We start from the raw sequence: 16989 nt of genomic DNA, 5'->3' as shown, positions 1-16989 counted from the left end.
CTCCTCTTGTGCCCCGGCCTGCCGCGGGGAGCGGCCCCGGAGCTGCCGCGGCGCTCAGGTGCGAGCGCACCGGGGCGGAGGTGCCCGGCGGGCACGGCCCCGGCCCCGGCCCCGGCCGGCCTGCGGCTCCCGGGAGGAGCTGGCACTGGGAGAGGGGCGAGGGGAGGCGAACCCACAGACGTTCCCGCAAGAGGGGTCTGGAGGCAGGGTCCGGCATTCCCAGCTTCATGAAATCTGGTGCTACAGTGTCGTGTTCAGGAAGGAAAAAGGGGGAAGATGAGCTGCAATCCAGCAGGAAGCAAACGCTGCTTAAATAAGGACTTTCCCTCCGATTTGATACTGACTGGCGGTGAATGGAGAGAGGAGTATTAGTTTTTTTGCCTTAGTTTGGTTTTTTGGTTGTTTCTTTTTTTGTGCTCAGCATCACATCATTCATTTTGGTATACGTGAGATCTTTATTCCCTTGCGAGCTTTTGAGCTCTGCCCCAGGTGTCGCTCCCCGAAACAGTTTTAGCTAGCCAAGTAAAAAGCACAGAAACAAAATTGTCCCCATGTGTGAACCACAGTGCTAAATTTGCACAGCGCAGCAGAGTGAACTTTGCTAGTGTAAATCTCTGCTCAAAATTTAGTTATGTGGTTTGACATACCACATAAGACATGCAGTCTTTTACTCACCTTGGATATACACTGGGTGTTTTATTCTCCTTCTTTCTTGCAGAAATAGTTTGTAATATATATTTAATAAAATCTCTGTCCCAAGCCTACTAAAGTGGAAGAGCATTAGTTTATATATATGAAGAAATATTTCCTTAAATTTCACTCTAGAACTTTGCCTGTGAGGATTGTTATTTTCCTGATTCCTTAAAAGTAGTAAGGCCCAGCTTTATCGAAGTTCTGAAATGTTTGTACTTTATTATTTTATTGAGATTATAGTGATGTAATATGCTTTTGCGACTTTGATTGCACTTTCTGTTCTTAATTTTAAATGTTTTAGCTCTTTGTGTTATTAAACCCTAGCCCACAGTCAGTGAATAGTAACTTTGGCTTGCATTTCATGCACTGAAAAAAGAAATAAACCAACCCACAGACAAATTTTCTCGTTTCTCTCTGAAACAGAGATGGGAGGGCTTTTAACAAATGAAGGTAGTGCATGAGTGTGTTTGCCATGTTCCCTTGCCATGGAATCACAGAATGGCCTGGCTTGGAAGGGACTGTAAGGACCAATGGCTCCGAGCCCTCTGCCGTGGGCAGGGACATCTTCTACCAGGCCAGGCTGCTCAGAGCTCATTCCATGTGTTGGTGGTGGCTGGCTTGGATAGCTGGAGTTGTGACTGCTGCTGCCTTGTAGGAAAACAAGATTCTGTCTTAGACTGCTTCCAGATGCCTGTGTCTATGTGCTGGTTGCTGATTAAGGCTGCTGGCCCAATGATCAAGACTAAATAATTTTTTAGGGAAATACCTGCTGTATTGATGATCTGTTAACATGTTGTGTGTGATGTGAGTCTTTAGAATACCAAGTACAAAATTTTATATATTATGTGTAACTTTGTGGTGTGAGGGGTTTTTTGAGGGTTTTTATGTTTGTTTGGATTTTTAAAAGAAAATATAACTGTTATTTTGTGCAATAATGTCAGTAGTGTTCCTTCTAGGTTCTGATGGAAGGAAATTAATTTTTAAATTCTATCCTGCTTGGTGTTAAAATTAAATGCAGCAGTTTAGGTATAGATCTTCAAGTAGTTCCTGGGAAATGAACTTATGAATGAATTGATTTAGTGGTTTTGTAATTTACTTTAAAATCTTGAAGATCCCTAATAGGTTTTGAAGTAAAGTACCTCAAGGCCCCACAGCCTTTTAGGTGAAGGAGGTTTTTGATCCAAACCAGTAGCACTCAAAAGTCCATGAAGTTTTGCTGTTCTTTCTTCCACAATTATGATTTATAAAGTAATCTGATTCAGTTAGTTTTGTATTTTTATGTTTGTTGAATGTTTGTAGTTGAATTTGTTAATGCTTCTGAGACTTTATAAATAACAAATGATTATGATACAATGTTTTAGGATAGGTTTTAGAAGAGACAGGAGATTTACTGACAGCTAAGAATAATGGGTTCTAGTGCTGGGTTGAAATGCAGCCTGTGACATCATGGCCTGTTATTTGTAAAGGCTTTTCTTTCATGTAAGAAGTGCAGATGAGTACCATGTGAAGTGACTAAGCTTTCCAGTCACTGCTTTTAAAACAAGATGCTATCTAGGAAATAGTCAAGGGAAAAACAAAAATCTGTCAGTAGCTTGGACTGTTTCTTGGTTTTCATAAACGTTGAGTGAAGAAGACTATGTGTGTTCTGTTAAACCTTGTGGTGCAGGCAGCAGTCTTGGATTTATTTTCTACATTTCTGTGATCTAACAGCCCAACATTACCATGTTTGATAACTGATTGGTACTGTCTTGCAGCCTGCTGTGCATCCTGGAGATGCAGAAACCATGTAGCAGAAAGCTTTGAGCAGCTGTGGATGATCACTTTCTCCCAAGAGGAGTAAAAAGTGAAGGATGAAGGTGACTGGATTTATTTCCCTGTGGACGTTGGTTTCGCTGCCTTGTGGCCCGTTAGCCAGCCCTGCAGAACGTGAGGATGTGGTGAAACATGCCATCAAGCTGCACCGTGGGAAGGGGGCTGGCATCACTCAGAGGAAGCAGTGGGTGTTGGAGAGCTGCAGAAAACTCTCCGGTCTTCTTCGCCAAAAGAACGTTGTTCTCAACAAGCTAAAAAACGCCATAAGAGCAGTTGAGAAGGATGCAGGACTGTCTGACGAAGAGAAACTTTTTCAGGTGCACACCTTTGAAATCTTCCAAAAGGAGCTAAATGAAAGTGAAAACTCAGTCTTTCAGGCAATTCATGGCCTTCAGAGAGCTCTACAAGGCGACTACAAAGATGTTGTAAATATGAAAGAAAGCAGTAGACAGAGACTGGAGGCCTTGAGAGAAGCTGCAATTAAGGTTGGTTTCCCATGTTTGTTACTAGAGGGTTCATATTCTACTTGTGATTTTAACTTTATTATGGCACAGTTTCAGTCTGTTTTAATAAAAAAGGGTATCTACATAAAACTTGCAATGTTTACTGTTTAATGAAGTATTTGTTTTCATTAGTAAATTTACAAGTAATTCTGGTATAGAGCTTAAAACTTATTGGCAGTCAATAGTTCTTGTCTCAAAGCTAAGTGTAACCATAAGACCTATGGCAAATATAATGTTAAAGGGAGAAGAATAAGAAGAGTGAATGAGTACTCATAGCAGAGTTGCACTAGACAGGCCAGTGGCACTAGCTGAGTGGAAATAATGCCATTAAATGGTCAAATACTAACTGTTTTTTTCCATTTTAAATGAGAATTGCTCAATCAAAGTCCACAGTTAAAACAAAATGACTTACTGCCTTTCGTTTCCATGTTTGTATAGATACAGGTAAAATGGATGTGCAGAACAGTAGGTGATTAGATTTTTAAACTCAGTATTACACTCCTAGCCTAAGAAGTGCAGGTTTGAAATGCAGTGCTTCCAAGAAAGAGTTAGCTGAAATAACTTTGGCAGGAGAAAACACAGATGAGTAACAGTTGAACACAGATACTTCATGGAAAGTTTGAGTTCCCGTGTCTCATTAGGTTGAGCACAATCTGCCACTGTCTTCTGGACTTGGTAGGGCTCGGACTGTGTACTGAAAGTCTCCTATTGAGAGAAAAAGCAATTAAATGTATTTGGTATTTCAATTGCTCTTGTCCTTTCTCTTCTCCGCAACCTCTGGAGGAATGTATTAAGAATTTTCTTTATTTTCTGTCTTCCAAAAGAAGAGGCTGTCCATGCACAAGGGAGCAAGAGAAGGAATAAAAATGTAATTGGCATTTAGCATTTGAGTTGTGAGAGTCTCTGAAGGGCATTTGTGCTAAGAAATGTGCAGCCCTTGACAGGTGAAGTTGGAAAGAAATTATGTGCAGTAAAGGTGTCCAGTGAATCGTGCCAAGATGGGCTGTTGGAAGCAGAAATTAGGATGTGAACTTGGCAGTGTGCAGTGATTCTGTGCAGTGGAAGTGTAGACAGGATTACAGCAAATTTGAATAGGAAATAAATTGGATCTAGATGTATTCCAGTGAACTGCTTTATATGACTGTGTAGTGATACTTTATGGTAGTGGCAGCCTCTGCTGCATAGAAATGTCATAGAAATTGTCATGAGCTTTCCTTGGTTTTCCACCTTTTTTTTCTTTCTCAGAGCTTGTAAAATAGCAGCAGTGAGGCATTCCAGAACCTTCTCTCCCATTTACCTAAATCTTGGTAATGTTACTTTAAAATAATGAAGTCCATTTATCCTTGAACTTGAGAATGGTTCTTCTTCTACAAGGAAGCCTTTGTGTACAATTATGTGTTTTAGAGGTGTGTCCTGTCAAAAGTTTACTTTTGCTGAAGTGGATTGTGCAGGCTTTTTTTGTATTTTCAAAATATTTACTTGAGTGAGCAATCGTTTGCACTTTCCTTCTTATGTCATGTGTGTGGTTATTTAAACAGAGTATTTGTGGTTCTAACCTTATAGTTGTTGTATAAAGAGAAGCAAAAGATAAAAATGGCATGGGAAACATATGTTTTGGACTTGTTCTTAGTTCATAAGACACAGTAGGTCCAACTTTGTCCCAGTTTCATTTTACTGTAATGATTATTTTGTTGGTATACTCATAGAACATCTATTTTTTTAAACAGTGAATGAACGGAAAATACAAATAAATGTAGGGGGTGCTGGACTCTTCCCTTTATTATTTTATCTCTATTGAGTAGAAATGCTTGGAAGACATTAGTGCTGGGATATGTGTGTGTGTCTGTTGCATTTCTTGCTGCTTCTGCTGCTGTGAAAAGATGTAGTGGGATCATTCAGAGTGTAGGGCAGGAGGAAATAAGAAAGAAGCACTGAAGATGGTTTCTGCCTTCTTTTGCTCCAGGATCCTGTTTGGAAGTTAAGGAAAAAAACAACAAAATCTCACCTGTTTTTTTAATTAACATCTAATTTCTTGGATGCCTTCTAATCAGACATGGGTGGAAAAAAATGACTTGCAAGTATTGCAAAGATGCAGCCTCTTCTGCATGTGCTTTTGTCTCTGAATACACAGTAGAGAGCAACAGCAACTCTGCATTCTGAGTCAGCATTGCCCCAAAGTCTTGATCTTCATTTTGCTCATGTTTTCAGGTGTGCACAATATTAAGTACACAATCCTTATCTGTATTACTTTGCTTAAGAGGTTGCTTGTTATCCTCGTGATCAAGTGTCTCCAGTCCCAGCCTGAGCTGCAGAACAGTGTTTGTACTCTGATGCACTTCTGCTTAGCAGGTAGCAGGTTGTTTGAATTAACTTTTTGTGGGCACCATTGCCTGTGCTTGTCCCAGTCTACTGCTATCACAGTTGTCTCTTGGTGGAAACAGATGCCACTTTAATAGACTATAAAAACCTTAATCATCATTAATTGAAGGAACTTGCAGCTAAACTCTAATTTTTTCAAAGCTTTTCTACCTTGCTATTCAGGGAAAGTTAACTTCTTTGAAATTAGCCATTATTTTTTATGTAGTTTGCCTTTAGCTCTGTTCAGCCTGTTTGTCTTGGCCAACGGGAAGGACTGAGATGGGCTCCTTGCACCCAAAACCTCTTCCATTTTTGAGGGGAAAGAATTTAACCAGTATCAATTTCACCTTGTGTTCTAAGCTGTTGCTGAATTAGCAGAGAATCTGCAGCTCATATGGGGGCTGTTTCTTACATCTTTTGAGCTGTGTCTGCTAGCAGAGAGCTACAGATAGGAAGTGTTTTTCCTTGAGGCTGTATGAGAATGACTGTCTCCTACTTACATGTTGCATAAGAACTAATTGTTGACATTGAGCCAAACACATTAATAGTTACATTCTTCCCAGCTCCAGTTATTTTGGGCTCTGGGTAACTTTGACCATGAGGATGTAACCGTGATAGTTCTAAAAACCATCAGACACCAGTATTGTGGTTTCCTCACAACCAGAAGCATTCATCCGACTGTCAGCATTTCAGACGGCTTTGGCTGCAGTTACTGGTTGTACTGAACATATTCTTCTCTTGGCATCAAGGAATTGACTGAACTATGTGCATGTTCTTGTGGGTTCCAAGGGGAAAAATGTCCATCTGCAAATGTGTGGAGGAGGAGACAGTCTAGTTATTGAAGCACAGGTGTTTAGGACCATTTAATAAGCTCAGGTTATTGAAGACATCCCTGGAGGGTAGGCAGATAAAACACTCAACCTATGGGAGATCTGTGTTCTCTGATTTCTAACTGGGCATGGCAGGGGCAGGGCATCTGGAGACAGCAACTTGTGTTTTCTGAGAATTGAGTCAGGCCTATAGATGGCATTTTTTTGCCTGTTTTTTTATTTTTTCTTTTTAATAATATTGGCTGTTTAAAAGAGCAGAAGAAGGATCTCTGTCATCCAGGTATTCTCAGCATCCAGAATCTAACTGAAAGGAGCCCTGTCCTTGTGTGTGTTTCCATATAGCTGCTCTTTCAACAATCTTTAGAAAAATAGAGGCATGTAAAGGAAAGAATCTTTTCCCCCCAAAACCCTCAAGTTGTTCTCTGTCAATACACAAAGTATTCTGTTTGGTTACTGTCATGGTAACTGTGTAAAAGGTGTTAGACCCAGTTGTTAGGAAATTAAGCTTTTTAGTTATCTTTTTGAACCTGAAACATCATAACTTTGTCAGGGAAATTACTGAAATATTTTCACACCATATCAAACCATATCAGCGTATTTTCTCTTTTTACTTCAGAAACCTAGTAATGTCAGAAGTTGTCACTGCAAGTTGATAAGAGACCCAAACTGAAATAGGGTGAAAAGTCACATGTTTTAATTCTGATTGGAAAAGTGCTTTTTGGGAAACGTGAACAGGAAGCTTGGCTAGAGTGATTGGCTGCTCATCTCTACCCCAGCTCTTTTTTTCTTCCTGTTTCCACAGTTACTGTAATTTTTGAATACCATAAACAGACCTTTTCCTATGTTTATAAAAGGGCTTATAAAATTAAGGTTCATTGTGCTTTACATCTAATTTGTTTGTTTGTTGTAGATAGTATAGCTATGCTTTCAGGGTATTATGCTTCACTTCAAAAGCATGAAGTTCTAAACTTTATTTGGCTCTGAATTGTTTCCTAGGGTTTCTCAAAGTAAATCCTTTCTTGTATTTTCTGGATCATAACCTTGGGGAAGGTCTGCTGTTTAATGTAATAGAAAAGGCTATTGGTGGGTATTTTGTTTGGTTGTTTTGGTTTTTGCCCACTTACCCAATGAAAATTGGCCCAAGAAAAATCAATCTTTAAATATCTTCATGATGTTTATATAGCTTTTGCAATTCCATTGATAAAATGTTTTGTGTCAAAAGAAGCACACATTTATGTCAAATGTTTTTTCTGCTCAAAGGCCTGCCAACACTTTATCTGTGTTGTAAAATTCAACAGGAAGAAATGGAATATGTTGAACTCCTAGCAGCAGAGAAACACCAGGTTGAAGCCCTTAAGAACATGCAGCACCAAAACAAAAGCCTGTCAATGCTTGATGAAATTCTGGAAGATGTCAGGAAGGCAGCTGATAGATTGGAAGAGGAAATAGAAGAGCATGCCTTTGATGACAACAAATCTGTAAGTGATGCTTTAGACTTAGTCATTTCATTGGAGTGCATTTATTTATAGTTGATGTTTGCCCTGTGTGTTTCTCTTGTGTCATATAGTTGTTAGGATTTTAGTGATTGTTAAAGAGTGAGCAAACAGGAGTGATTGCTCCTTTTTGCTAGTGATTTCCGTGGTTTTGATTTGAAGGTGCTCCCTGCAGCTGCCACTTTGACAAGTCCAAGTGTGGTACATCTGAGTGATACAGCCTGTGATAGATGTGACATCTCTGTGGTGGTGGGAACTGTGATGGTTGGACTTGCAGGATATGGAGTTACCATGTTCACTTTTTAATTTTCTTGACAAAGTTGTGGCAGAGCAAGAATCGTTGCTGTTGGTTTTCACAGTCTGGGAAAAGAGATATTTTTCAAAGGAAAGCCCTGAAATGTGTTTGTGGTGTTACATTCTTCCATGTCTGACTTCCTCTGCCTTTTGTACCTTGGCCTACCTGCACTGATCCTTGTTTTTATGTTGCATGATGGGACAGTATCCTTCAGGTAAGGCTATATGTCTCTAGAGCCAGGAATACCTCAATTTATTCTAGTGTCTCATTTTTCCATCCTCAGATAGACTCCCCAAATCGGCCCTGTTGCATAAACACGGGTTACAGTTTATTTGGCTTCTGCTCTTGGGGGATTTTTGTTGATTTCCAGGTTGACTCCCGAGGCGAGCATAGCTCTTGAGTTCTGCTGAGGAAGCAAAACCATTTTCTCTGCAGCAGAGAGCCAAGCCGTGTGTGGTTTTGTTCGGTATTTTTGTAGTTGAGCTCGATCCGAGAGGAAGCGGAGGCCGCATTTTCACTTGGTGCGCAGCGGATGGAGCGGCTGCGCCCGGCGGCAGGAGCCGCACCTGGCGGGCCGGGCCGGGCGGCGCAGCGCCCTCTGCTGTCCCGCCCGGCTGGAGCGGCCCCGCCGGGGCCGAGCGGGAGCTCTCCTGCCGCTCCGGGAGCTCTCCTGCCGCTCCGGGAGCTCTCCTGCCGCTCCGGGAGCTCTCCTGCCCCTCCGGGAGCTCTCCTGCCGCTCCGGGAGCTCTCCTGCTCTGCTGCTGCTGCCTCCATCCCTGAAAGGAACCGTGAACTGCAGCCTGGAGGTCTATGTGCTTCTCCGTCATTGCAGGGAACGGTTTTATAAACGAAACAGTGGACTTTTACAACAGACAAGCTTTAATACAGTAATCAATATTCTGATAAAGACACAAGCTTCTATTAAAATATAGCCTAATAGTGAAGTGTAGCAGGTTAAAAAAAAATTTAAAAAATGTGCACTACAACCTGTGTTCAAGAATTGCTGTTCTGAGAAATTAAATCCTGAAAATAACTAGGTAGAAACAGTCCTTATAATATCTCCTTCAAATTTACAGGATAGTGACCTTTTCTTAACTTGGAATGCAGTCTTTAGTTCAGATTTTTGTGAACTGAATATCACTTCGTAATCTCCAATTGATTTTATTCAAGGTAAGAAAATGTTACTTTTAAAGACATCATGATAAAGAGATTGAAAGATTTTTAGAGAAGAAACCTGCAGTATTTTTAGTTGGTGTCAACAAGTTCTGTAGAAACTTCAAGCACAGCTAATAGTCCTTCTGTTATTATGATATGCTTAATTGACTCCCCTTTTTTTGTTTGTTTGATTATTTGTTTTCTTTTTTTGAAAAGGTAAGAGGTGTAAACTTTGAAGCTGTTTTAAGGGTGGAAGAAGATGAAGCTAACTCCAAAAGAAATGCTTCAAAAAGAGAAGTAGAAGATGACTTAGGACTTAGTATGCTTATTGATTCTCAGAACAATCAGTATATCCTTACTAAGCCCAGAGACTCAACCATTCCTCGTGCTGATCATCACTTCATAAAGGTAATAATTTTAGAGACATTCTTGTCATTCACTTTTGGATTTAGTGCCACAAGTTTGCACGTCAGTGCTACTTGGTTGGAGTGAGTTATAGTTTCAGCATTTGTCTGACTGAAGTTACCCCAGCATTCATGACTCCCCCAACTATGGTGATTCAGCCATGTCTTCCCTCCTCTTAGGTTTGTCTTCACAAGACTGATCATGATGCCACTCTCTGTTTTTATTTGGCTTCTCTTGTTGCACCTTTGGGGCACTGTCCCTTCTCTCAGACTGCAAAGTGTTAAAGCTACTGCTGTGCTTAATAAGCCACTTGCATGTTGTCAGTAGAGAGAATTTATCTGGTTGTGCCTTGTGATGAAAAAAGGGATACTGAAAAATACATACACATGGTAGAGGTTTGATTGTATTTGTGCTTTATATAGAGTAACTGGATTGGGGTTTTTGTTTTAATTATAAAACCCAAAACAATTCTATTTCACCATGTTTAAATGCAAGGTATCATTCCAACCAGGAAATTGTCTACTTTCTGTAATATATTTAAAATATTTATAAATTGATTTAAAGTCCCCAATTACTTAAGGTCAGTACCTCATCTGCTTCACCTAAAAAATTGCTGTGCTTACATCTGCAACAGCACTGAGGTTAATTTACAGGTTTTTTTTCTTTTCACACAAAGTAGTCTACATTTAATTTTACAGTGCTACTTGTCTTTTGAAAGATAATAGTCTTCAATTTTATTCCAAATGTATGTGTCTTTTATATTAATGCCTTTGTAAATCTTGCCTTCTTAGGATATTGTGACAATAGGAATGTTGTCTTTGCCGTGTGGCTGGCTGTGCACAACAATAGGATTGCCAACCATGTTTGGATATATCATCTGTGGAGTACTCTTAGGACCCTCAGGACTAAATAGTATCAAGGTAAGTGTGCAAGTTAGTTCTTGACTGATTTAATTCATTGAAATCTTTAAAAGTAGTTTTAAAAGGATATGGTATTGCCAGCCTCAAATGTAATAAAAAAAAAATTCCCAAACCTGAACCTTTACAAGAGGAGAGCTTCAAATTTTATGTCTTTGAATAATTTTGTTTTCAATCGTTTTTTATCCTATAAAATTATGACAAGTGTTGAAAGTGAAAACTGAAGGTTGTGTGTTGTGAAAGTTTTATGTCAGGTGGATTGTTTTTTTCTTTCTTTTTGATTTTAATCATAAAGCATCACAATTGGGAGCCAAACTATTTAAATGACATAAAATATACAGAAACTTGCAAAAAGTCAGTGTTGACAATGGAGGAAGCATTTAAAACAATTTCCCAAGGAACATAGCTTGCCTTTCTGGAGAGTTATTTTGCACCTCTGTAGTGCTTTCATCCACCCTGGTCCCCCTGTTCTTTTCCCAGTCCCCTGCCCACATTCCTGAGCTCTTTTGAACCTTTTTAGCTCCATCACGTGTACCCTGATTAGTGGCTGCTGTGGAACTGTGAGCTGGGGCTGGCTGGACACGTTTCCATTAAGGGCTCTGGTGTGCATTAACAGATTGTTTGGCCAGCAGGCAAAACAGAACACATGCTAGGGCTGCACAGTAATGCCTGCTTGAGTTGCATGTGTCTGCTGCATTGATATCCATGAAACCACTTGGAACTTACTGTCTTTGAAACATCTGCTCCCTACATGGGCTTCTGTTGAGAATGATTGTTGAGCTCAAAAGCAGGGATTAGTAGAAATTGTAGGATTTTGTTGATCTTGTATTGGAAGAGATGAAATAATCTCAGTCTCTGTGCTGTACATAATTTCTGGGTTGAAAATGTCTGGAAAGTTTGATCACTTAGACTGAGAAACAAGTCTGTAAGCTTGGCATGAGAAAGAAACCCAACAACAAATTTTCAGGATACTTACATTGAAAAAGATTATGTGGTCAGAACAGATATAAAAGAAGTTTCTTAAGGACAGTTTAAGTGACTTGCCTTTTTCTTGTGAAGCTGTGATTATACATTATTCACCTGGATAATACTCTTGTTGACTGGGTCTCTTTTGTTTGGTCTCTTCGCCATTTCCTAAAAAAGTTGAATGCCTGAGAAGGCAGGCAGATTCTAATCTGGCAGAAAAGTTGGTTTCCATCCTCACTTCCGTAATTGATGATAAACCTTGTTTTCTTCTACTCTGGCCTGTAAATACATAGAAAAGAAATACTAGGATTTTAGAATAGAATTGACTGTTCCAGTCAATTGCATGAACACTTCAGCACTCACCAAAAGTTAGAGTATATTGTTAAGGGCATTGCTTAAATGCCTCTTAAACACTGACAAGCTTGGGGCATCAATCAGCTCTTTAGGAAGCGTGTTCCAGGATTTCACCACCTTATCACTCCTAATGTCCAGTCTGAACCTCTCCTTGGGCAGCTTAGAACCATTTCCACTCATCCTGTCAGTGAAAACCAGTGAGAAGAAGAGCTCAGCACCTCCCTGTCCAGCTCCACTCCTCAGGAAGCTGTAGAGAATGATGAGGTTGCCCCTCATCCTGCTTTTCTCCAAGCTGGGCAAACCCAGAGTCCTTAGCTGTTCCTCACAGGACATTCCTTCCAGCCTTCCACCAGCTTTGTCCTCTTCTGGGTGCATTCAAGAGCCTTCACATCCTCCTTCCATGGTGGGGCCCAGAACTGCACAGAGTGCTCCACGTGAGGCCCCACCAACACTGAACACAGCAGGATAATTTTGGGTGACTGGTGATGCTCTGTTTGATGCACCCCAGGATGGGCTTTGCTCTCTGGTGTCTCACACTGAGCCTGCTGTTCACCAGCATCCCCCAGATCCCTCTCTGCAGGGCTGCTCTTCAGCCACTCCTCTCCTCATCCATACTTGTGCCTGGCATTACCCCATCCCAGGAGGGTCAGAATCCAGCCTTTTGAATTTATTTGTTAAATAATTTCCTCCCATTAATCATTGCCTAATGCTCCAGAGTATTTACATCCCTCTGCAAGGCATCTTGTCTCTCAAAAGAGTGAACAGCACCTCCCAGTCTGTTATCAGCAGCAAACTTGTGAGTGGTGTGTTCACCTCCTCCCTTCTGATCATTGATACATGTCTGTATCTATGGAACAGAACTGGCATGAGAACCCTGAGGGTACACACCAGTTGCCAGCCAGAAAAATCTCTATTTTTCTGTTGTGATGAAGACCACCACCATTTTTTCTGCTGTTGGATCCTTCTCTCTGTTGCACAAAGGCTGGTTGGTAATTGTGCTGGTCTGAGAGATGGATGCATGGAGCCTGTAGGATGGAGAACCACAGCAGCCACAGTCTAGCAGAAAGATTATACCAATAGACCAATAAAATAACTAGCAAGAAGTGGCTTGTGGAATGCAAGCCTTGGAGATTTAGTAGTACATGCATAAAGCATAGCCTATTTTTTTCAATCAGCAAGAAAGCTTACTGTTAAGGAAACTTTCCAGTCTGACCATTCACAAGGCTCTCTGCCTTCATCTTCATGCCCTTGGTTATCCCAAAAGTTGGTAGTTCACTGGCCCTTGTTGCAGGCTCCCGCTGAGAGTTCAGTCTCCATGTCAAATCTTCAGCTTGCCAGCCAAGCCACCTGGAACAGATGTATTCCCTTCCCAAGATCAGTGCCCATGTGCACATTGGGTGACCAGCACTCTGCCACCAAGCTACTGCCTAGTATCAGCCAGGGGATGGGAAAAATTGCACTATAAAGGTGCTCTGGGGATTTCTGATGTCATATGAACAGCAAGTGAACTACCTATGGAAATGTAATGAGAATCAATTTGTTTTGTAGTGTATTTATATTGTATAAGTTTTGTATTGTGTATAAATTTTGTATTGTATACAAAATTTATAATTTTGTATTATAAGTTGACTGCTGTGCACTGATTTCTTTTCTTTTTTTTTTTTCCTAAGTCTATTGTACAGGTGGAGACATTAGGAGAGTTTGGTGTATTCTTCACTCTCTTTCTAGTTGGTCTGGAATTTTCTCCTGAAAGATTAAGAAAGGTATTTTTTTATAATATCCCTGCTGGGGATTTTTATAATATACCTGGGATTTAATTGCTAATTACTGAAACTGCAGATTTCAGTTATATTTTAGATTTTTACACACTCCCTACACTACACTGCTGTAGCTTTGTACATTTTTGAAAAGACATATGTGACATCTGCTTCTGCACTTTGGAAAAAACAGAATGCATTATTTATTCAGTGTCTCAAAAAAAAAATTACATTTACTCCCTATTTTAGTAAAACAGTTTGATTACTGGAAAAATCTCTCACAGTTTGGCAGTCCATCTCTGCTTTATTTTAACATGCAGTAATGTGCAGTTGCTGTTATGGAGTGTCAGTGATGTTTGCCATTCCTATTATAAAAAAATATGAAAGTTTAAGTACTCCATACTGAATTGATGATATATAATCTGCTGGCTCATAAACTAATTAAGCAAGTATGTTAACACAATCTGGAATATTAAATTATGTGGCCACCAGAATTCAGCAAAAGCGGCAAGTTTCTTTTGGTCTTAATTTAAAAAGAAAAAGTTATAAGCAAGCTAGAATTTTAATAGTGGAAAGTATGGCTACAAATATGTGAAGAATTGCACTGTGTGATCTGTTCCTAAACTGATGGCTGTGAGTTTATGGTACTAGAAAGCTTTAATGGAAATATGTTATAATTAATGACCATTTAGCTTAATCTGCAGTTTCTAGTCCACCTAAAGTCCAAGATAAAAATCAGTAACTCAAGGGTTCCTAAACTGGAGTAGGTAAATTGCTGTTTCAGATTTGCTTCTGCACTAGTTTGGGGTGGGTTACTGGTATTGGTGACTGATTTCGCCACACCCATTTTTCCTCATCTTAGAATCACGTCCAATAACTGATCTTTCATTTGGTAATTTTAATGTATTTCAACCCATACTGGACCATTTCGCCTGTATTTTGTCTGTGAGCTTTGGGAAATTCACCTGGTTTCTGGCAAGGAGTCTCTTGGGGGAGAATGTCTACTCAGTGTTGTAAATTGGGAGTAGGTGATATAGTGTGACGATCCATTACTCTGTGCCTCAGTACTACAGCCCCAAATCACGCATCTTTAACTGCTTATTTGCAATAAAAAACGTTGTAACTTAGCAGTGAGAAAAGTGTCATAAGATCTTATTTTCTTCCCAAGGTATGGAAAATATCTTTGCAAGGACCCTGCTACATGACAGTTCTGATGATTGCCTTTGGTTTACTGTGGGGGCATTTGCTCCAAATTAGACCAACACAGAGTGTCTTCATTTCCACTTGTTTGTCTTTGTCAAGCACACCACTGGTGTCCAGATTTCTTGCAGGTAGTGTTCGAGGAGATAAAGAAGGTAAATATGACTTTGAATATGGACTACTGTAGTATCTAATAAAATTTGAAAGTTGACTTTGTAATATTACAAGAGAAGCTGGTTAAAAAATGAAAACAAAACCCACTCTTAAGCCTGGTTTACAAACAATCATCCTTATTTAACACGGGCTAGTGTTGTGTGTATTCTTGCCAGGAGGTGTACTTGATTTGTACATCGCCAGTCCTCTTTGGGAAAAGACAATGTAGTACAGCCGTTGTAGTACTCTCCATTGAGAACTGACTTTACTGAGTGTCTGGAATCCTTGAACTCTAAGAGGTTACCAGATTAGCCCACTGCTACCTGTCATCAGGGCAGAAAGGTTAATTTAAAAAATTCACATCCTTCTTCAGGAAACAGAAACCGGCTCTCATGGTCTTTCATAGCTAACAGCTTTTCAAATAAGGACCTTCAAGGGCCATATTTCTAGCTTCTCAACTTCTAAATGTTTCCTTTTGAAAGTTTTGACATCATGCTTTCTTCCACTTAAATCTCCCTCATACAAATTGTGTTAAAGTACTCCTCACCCTCTAGAATATTCATTCTAATGCCACAATTCAAGGTGTATATTTTACATATGCTTGCTTGAGTGTGTCTTCAGAATAAAGCATGTATACTCTCAGTAGAGGAATTTCACTCAGTGTGTAACTAGTGTTTAACTGCTAAGCAAAGTCTATGTTTTTATTGTGTAACAGAAATTTCATATTAATATTTTGTTTGTATTTTAATATGTCTTTATAGATACATTTAAATTTACCTACTAATGGGGAAAAAAAGTTCGTAAATTGCTTTGAATGACCTTCAGCTCATTAAGAGCTGTATTTGGCTTCCATTTGATTAAGGCTTTTCTAGATTTGAGTGTTTGCAAGCATTCATAGTTTCTGATGACTGTTTCCATGACCATTTTGCTGGTGTGCAGGGGATATTGACTACAGCAGCGTACTGCTTGGCATGTTGGTGATGCAGGATGTGCAGCTTGGTTTATTTATAGCTGTCATGCCTACACTTATTCAAGCAGGAGTGAGCACATATTCCAGGTAAAAAAAATAATTGTATGGATCTTCCCTCTACCCCTTGCAATTAGTATGTAGATTGCCAATATAAATGTGAAGGCACTGCAGTTAATGTCAGTTCCATGGAATATAGGCACTCTGTTCAGTGAGATTTCCTTTACTGTTCCTGCTTGCTGTGAAGTAGAAACCTGTAGTAGTCATATGAAATTAGTTGTATGAAAATAATCTCTTTGCTATAGCTGCTTTAATCCTGTGTGATAATTAAAATTTTGAGTGAAAAGTTTGTTACTGTAAAAGAACAAGTTAATTTCTTCACTCACTTTATTCCTGCAGGGCACCTTTTTGTCAAAGAGTAAGCAATAGTATTATTGTGCCTTACCTTTGAATAGGAGATTAGTCAATGAAAATCTTTCTGAGTCAACATGGAAGTAAGTTCTAGACTGTAAAAGAGGTTTCTGGGCACTCTGCAGATTTAGTCTTAATCTTGTTTACTAATGTATCTAAATACCTTCCTGATTTGAGCATTTATGGAATTAGGTATTTTCATTTACGGGGAACTGGTTGGGAGGTATGAGAGCACTTGAAAGAAACTTATTGTTTGTTCTTCTCTTCCAGCATTTTCAAGGAAGTTCTGAGAATACTGATCCTGATTGGCCAAATTCTGTTTTCTCTGGCTGCTGTTTTTCTGCTATGTCTTGTTATAAAGACTTATCTCATCGGACCGTATTACCGCAAGTTGCACACAGAAAGCAAAGGGAACAAGGAGATCCTCATTCTAGGGATAACTGCATTCACCTTCCTTATGTTAACGGTAATCTTCTGCATGGATAAAACATTTTTATACATGGGGTAGTTTACTTCATCAATGTCACAAAAGCCATCAAACTTAGTGTTATTGCGTATACATGCACCTCTGTAATTGTCTGGTTTTAACTTGTTTTACAACAACCCCCAGATGTGCAAATGATTCCTGCATTATAGCACAGATGAGCAAGAAGAGATACAATTTGAATGTGAATCAGCTGAAATTCTGCTGTTTAGATCATGATAGCTCAGATCATGATT

The 16989-nt window shown here is 39.6% G+C and overlaps 1 protein-coding gene across 5 annotated transcripts in view; it reads left to right on the top strand.

The window, feature by feature from the left end:
* TMCO3 (transmembrane and coiled-coil domains 3) overlaps nucleotides 1-16989 on the top strand; it is a 35800-nt gene that overhangs the window by 1722 nt on the left and 17089 nt on the right. For all 5 annotated transcript variants that reach the window (XR_009420505.1, XR_009420502.1, XR_009420504.1 and 2 more), the window contains exons 2-9: nucleotides 2448-2990; nucleotides 7495-7674; nucleotides 9356-9547; nucleotides 10336-10464; nucleotides 13452-13544; nucleotides 14707-14893; nucleotides 15831-15948; nucleotides 16540-16735. Coding sequence is in view for 1 of the 5 variants with exons in the window: in XM_059493390.1 (XP_059349373.1) it covers nucleotides 2544-2990; nucleotides 7495-7674; nucleotides 9356-9547; nucleotides 10336-10464; nucleotides 13452-13544; nucleotides 14707-14893; nucleotides 15831-15948; nucleotides 16540-16735 (1542 nt within the window). In the remaining 4 variants the exon portion in view is untranslated. The remainder of the gene's footprint in view (nucleotides 1-2447; nucleotides 2991-7494; nucleotides 7675-9355; nucleotides 9548-10335; nucleotides 10465-13451; nucleotides 13545-14706; nucleotides 14894-15830; nucleotides 15949-16539; nucleotides 16736-16989) is intronic.

The sequence above is a fragment of the Ammospiza nelsoni genome, chromosome 2 (genome assembly GCF_027579445.1).
Source record: "Ammospiza nelsoni isolate bAmmNel1 chromosome 2, bAmmNel1.pri, whole genome shotgun sequence".
Lineage (NCBI taxonomy): Eukaryota > Metazoa > Chordata > Aves > Passeriformes > Passerellidae > Ammospiza > Ammospiza nelsoni.
The sequence above is the reverse complement of the archived record's forward strand: the minus strand, read 5'-3'. Positions and strand labels throughout refer to the sequence as shown.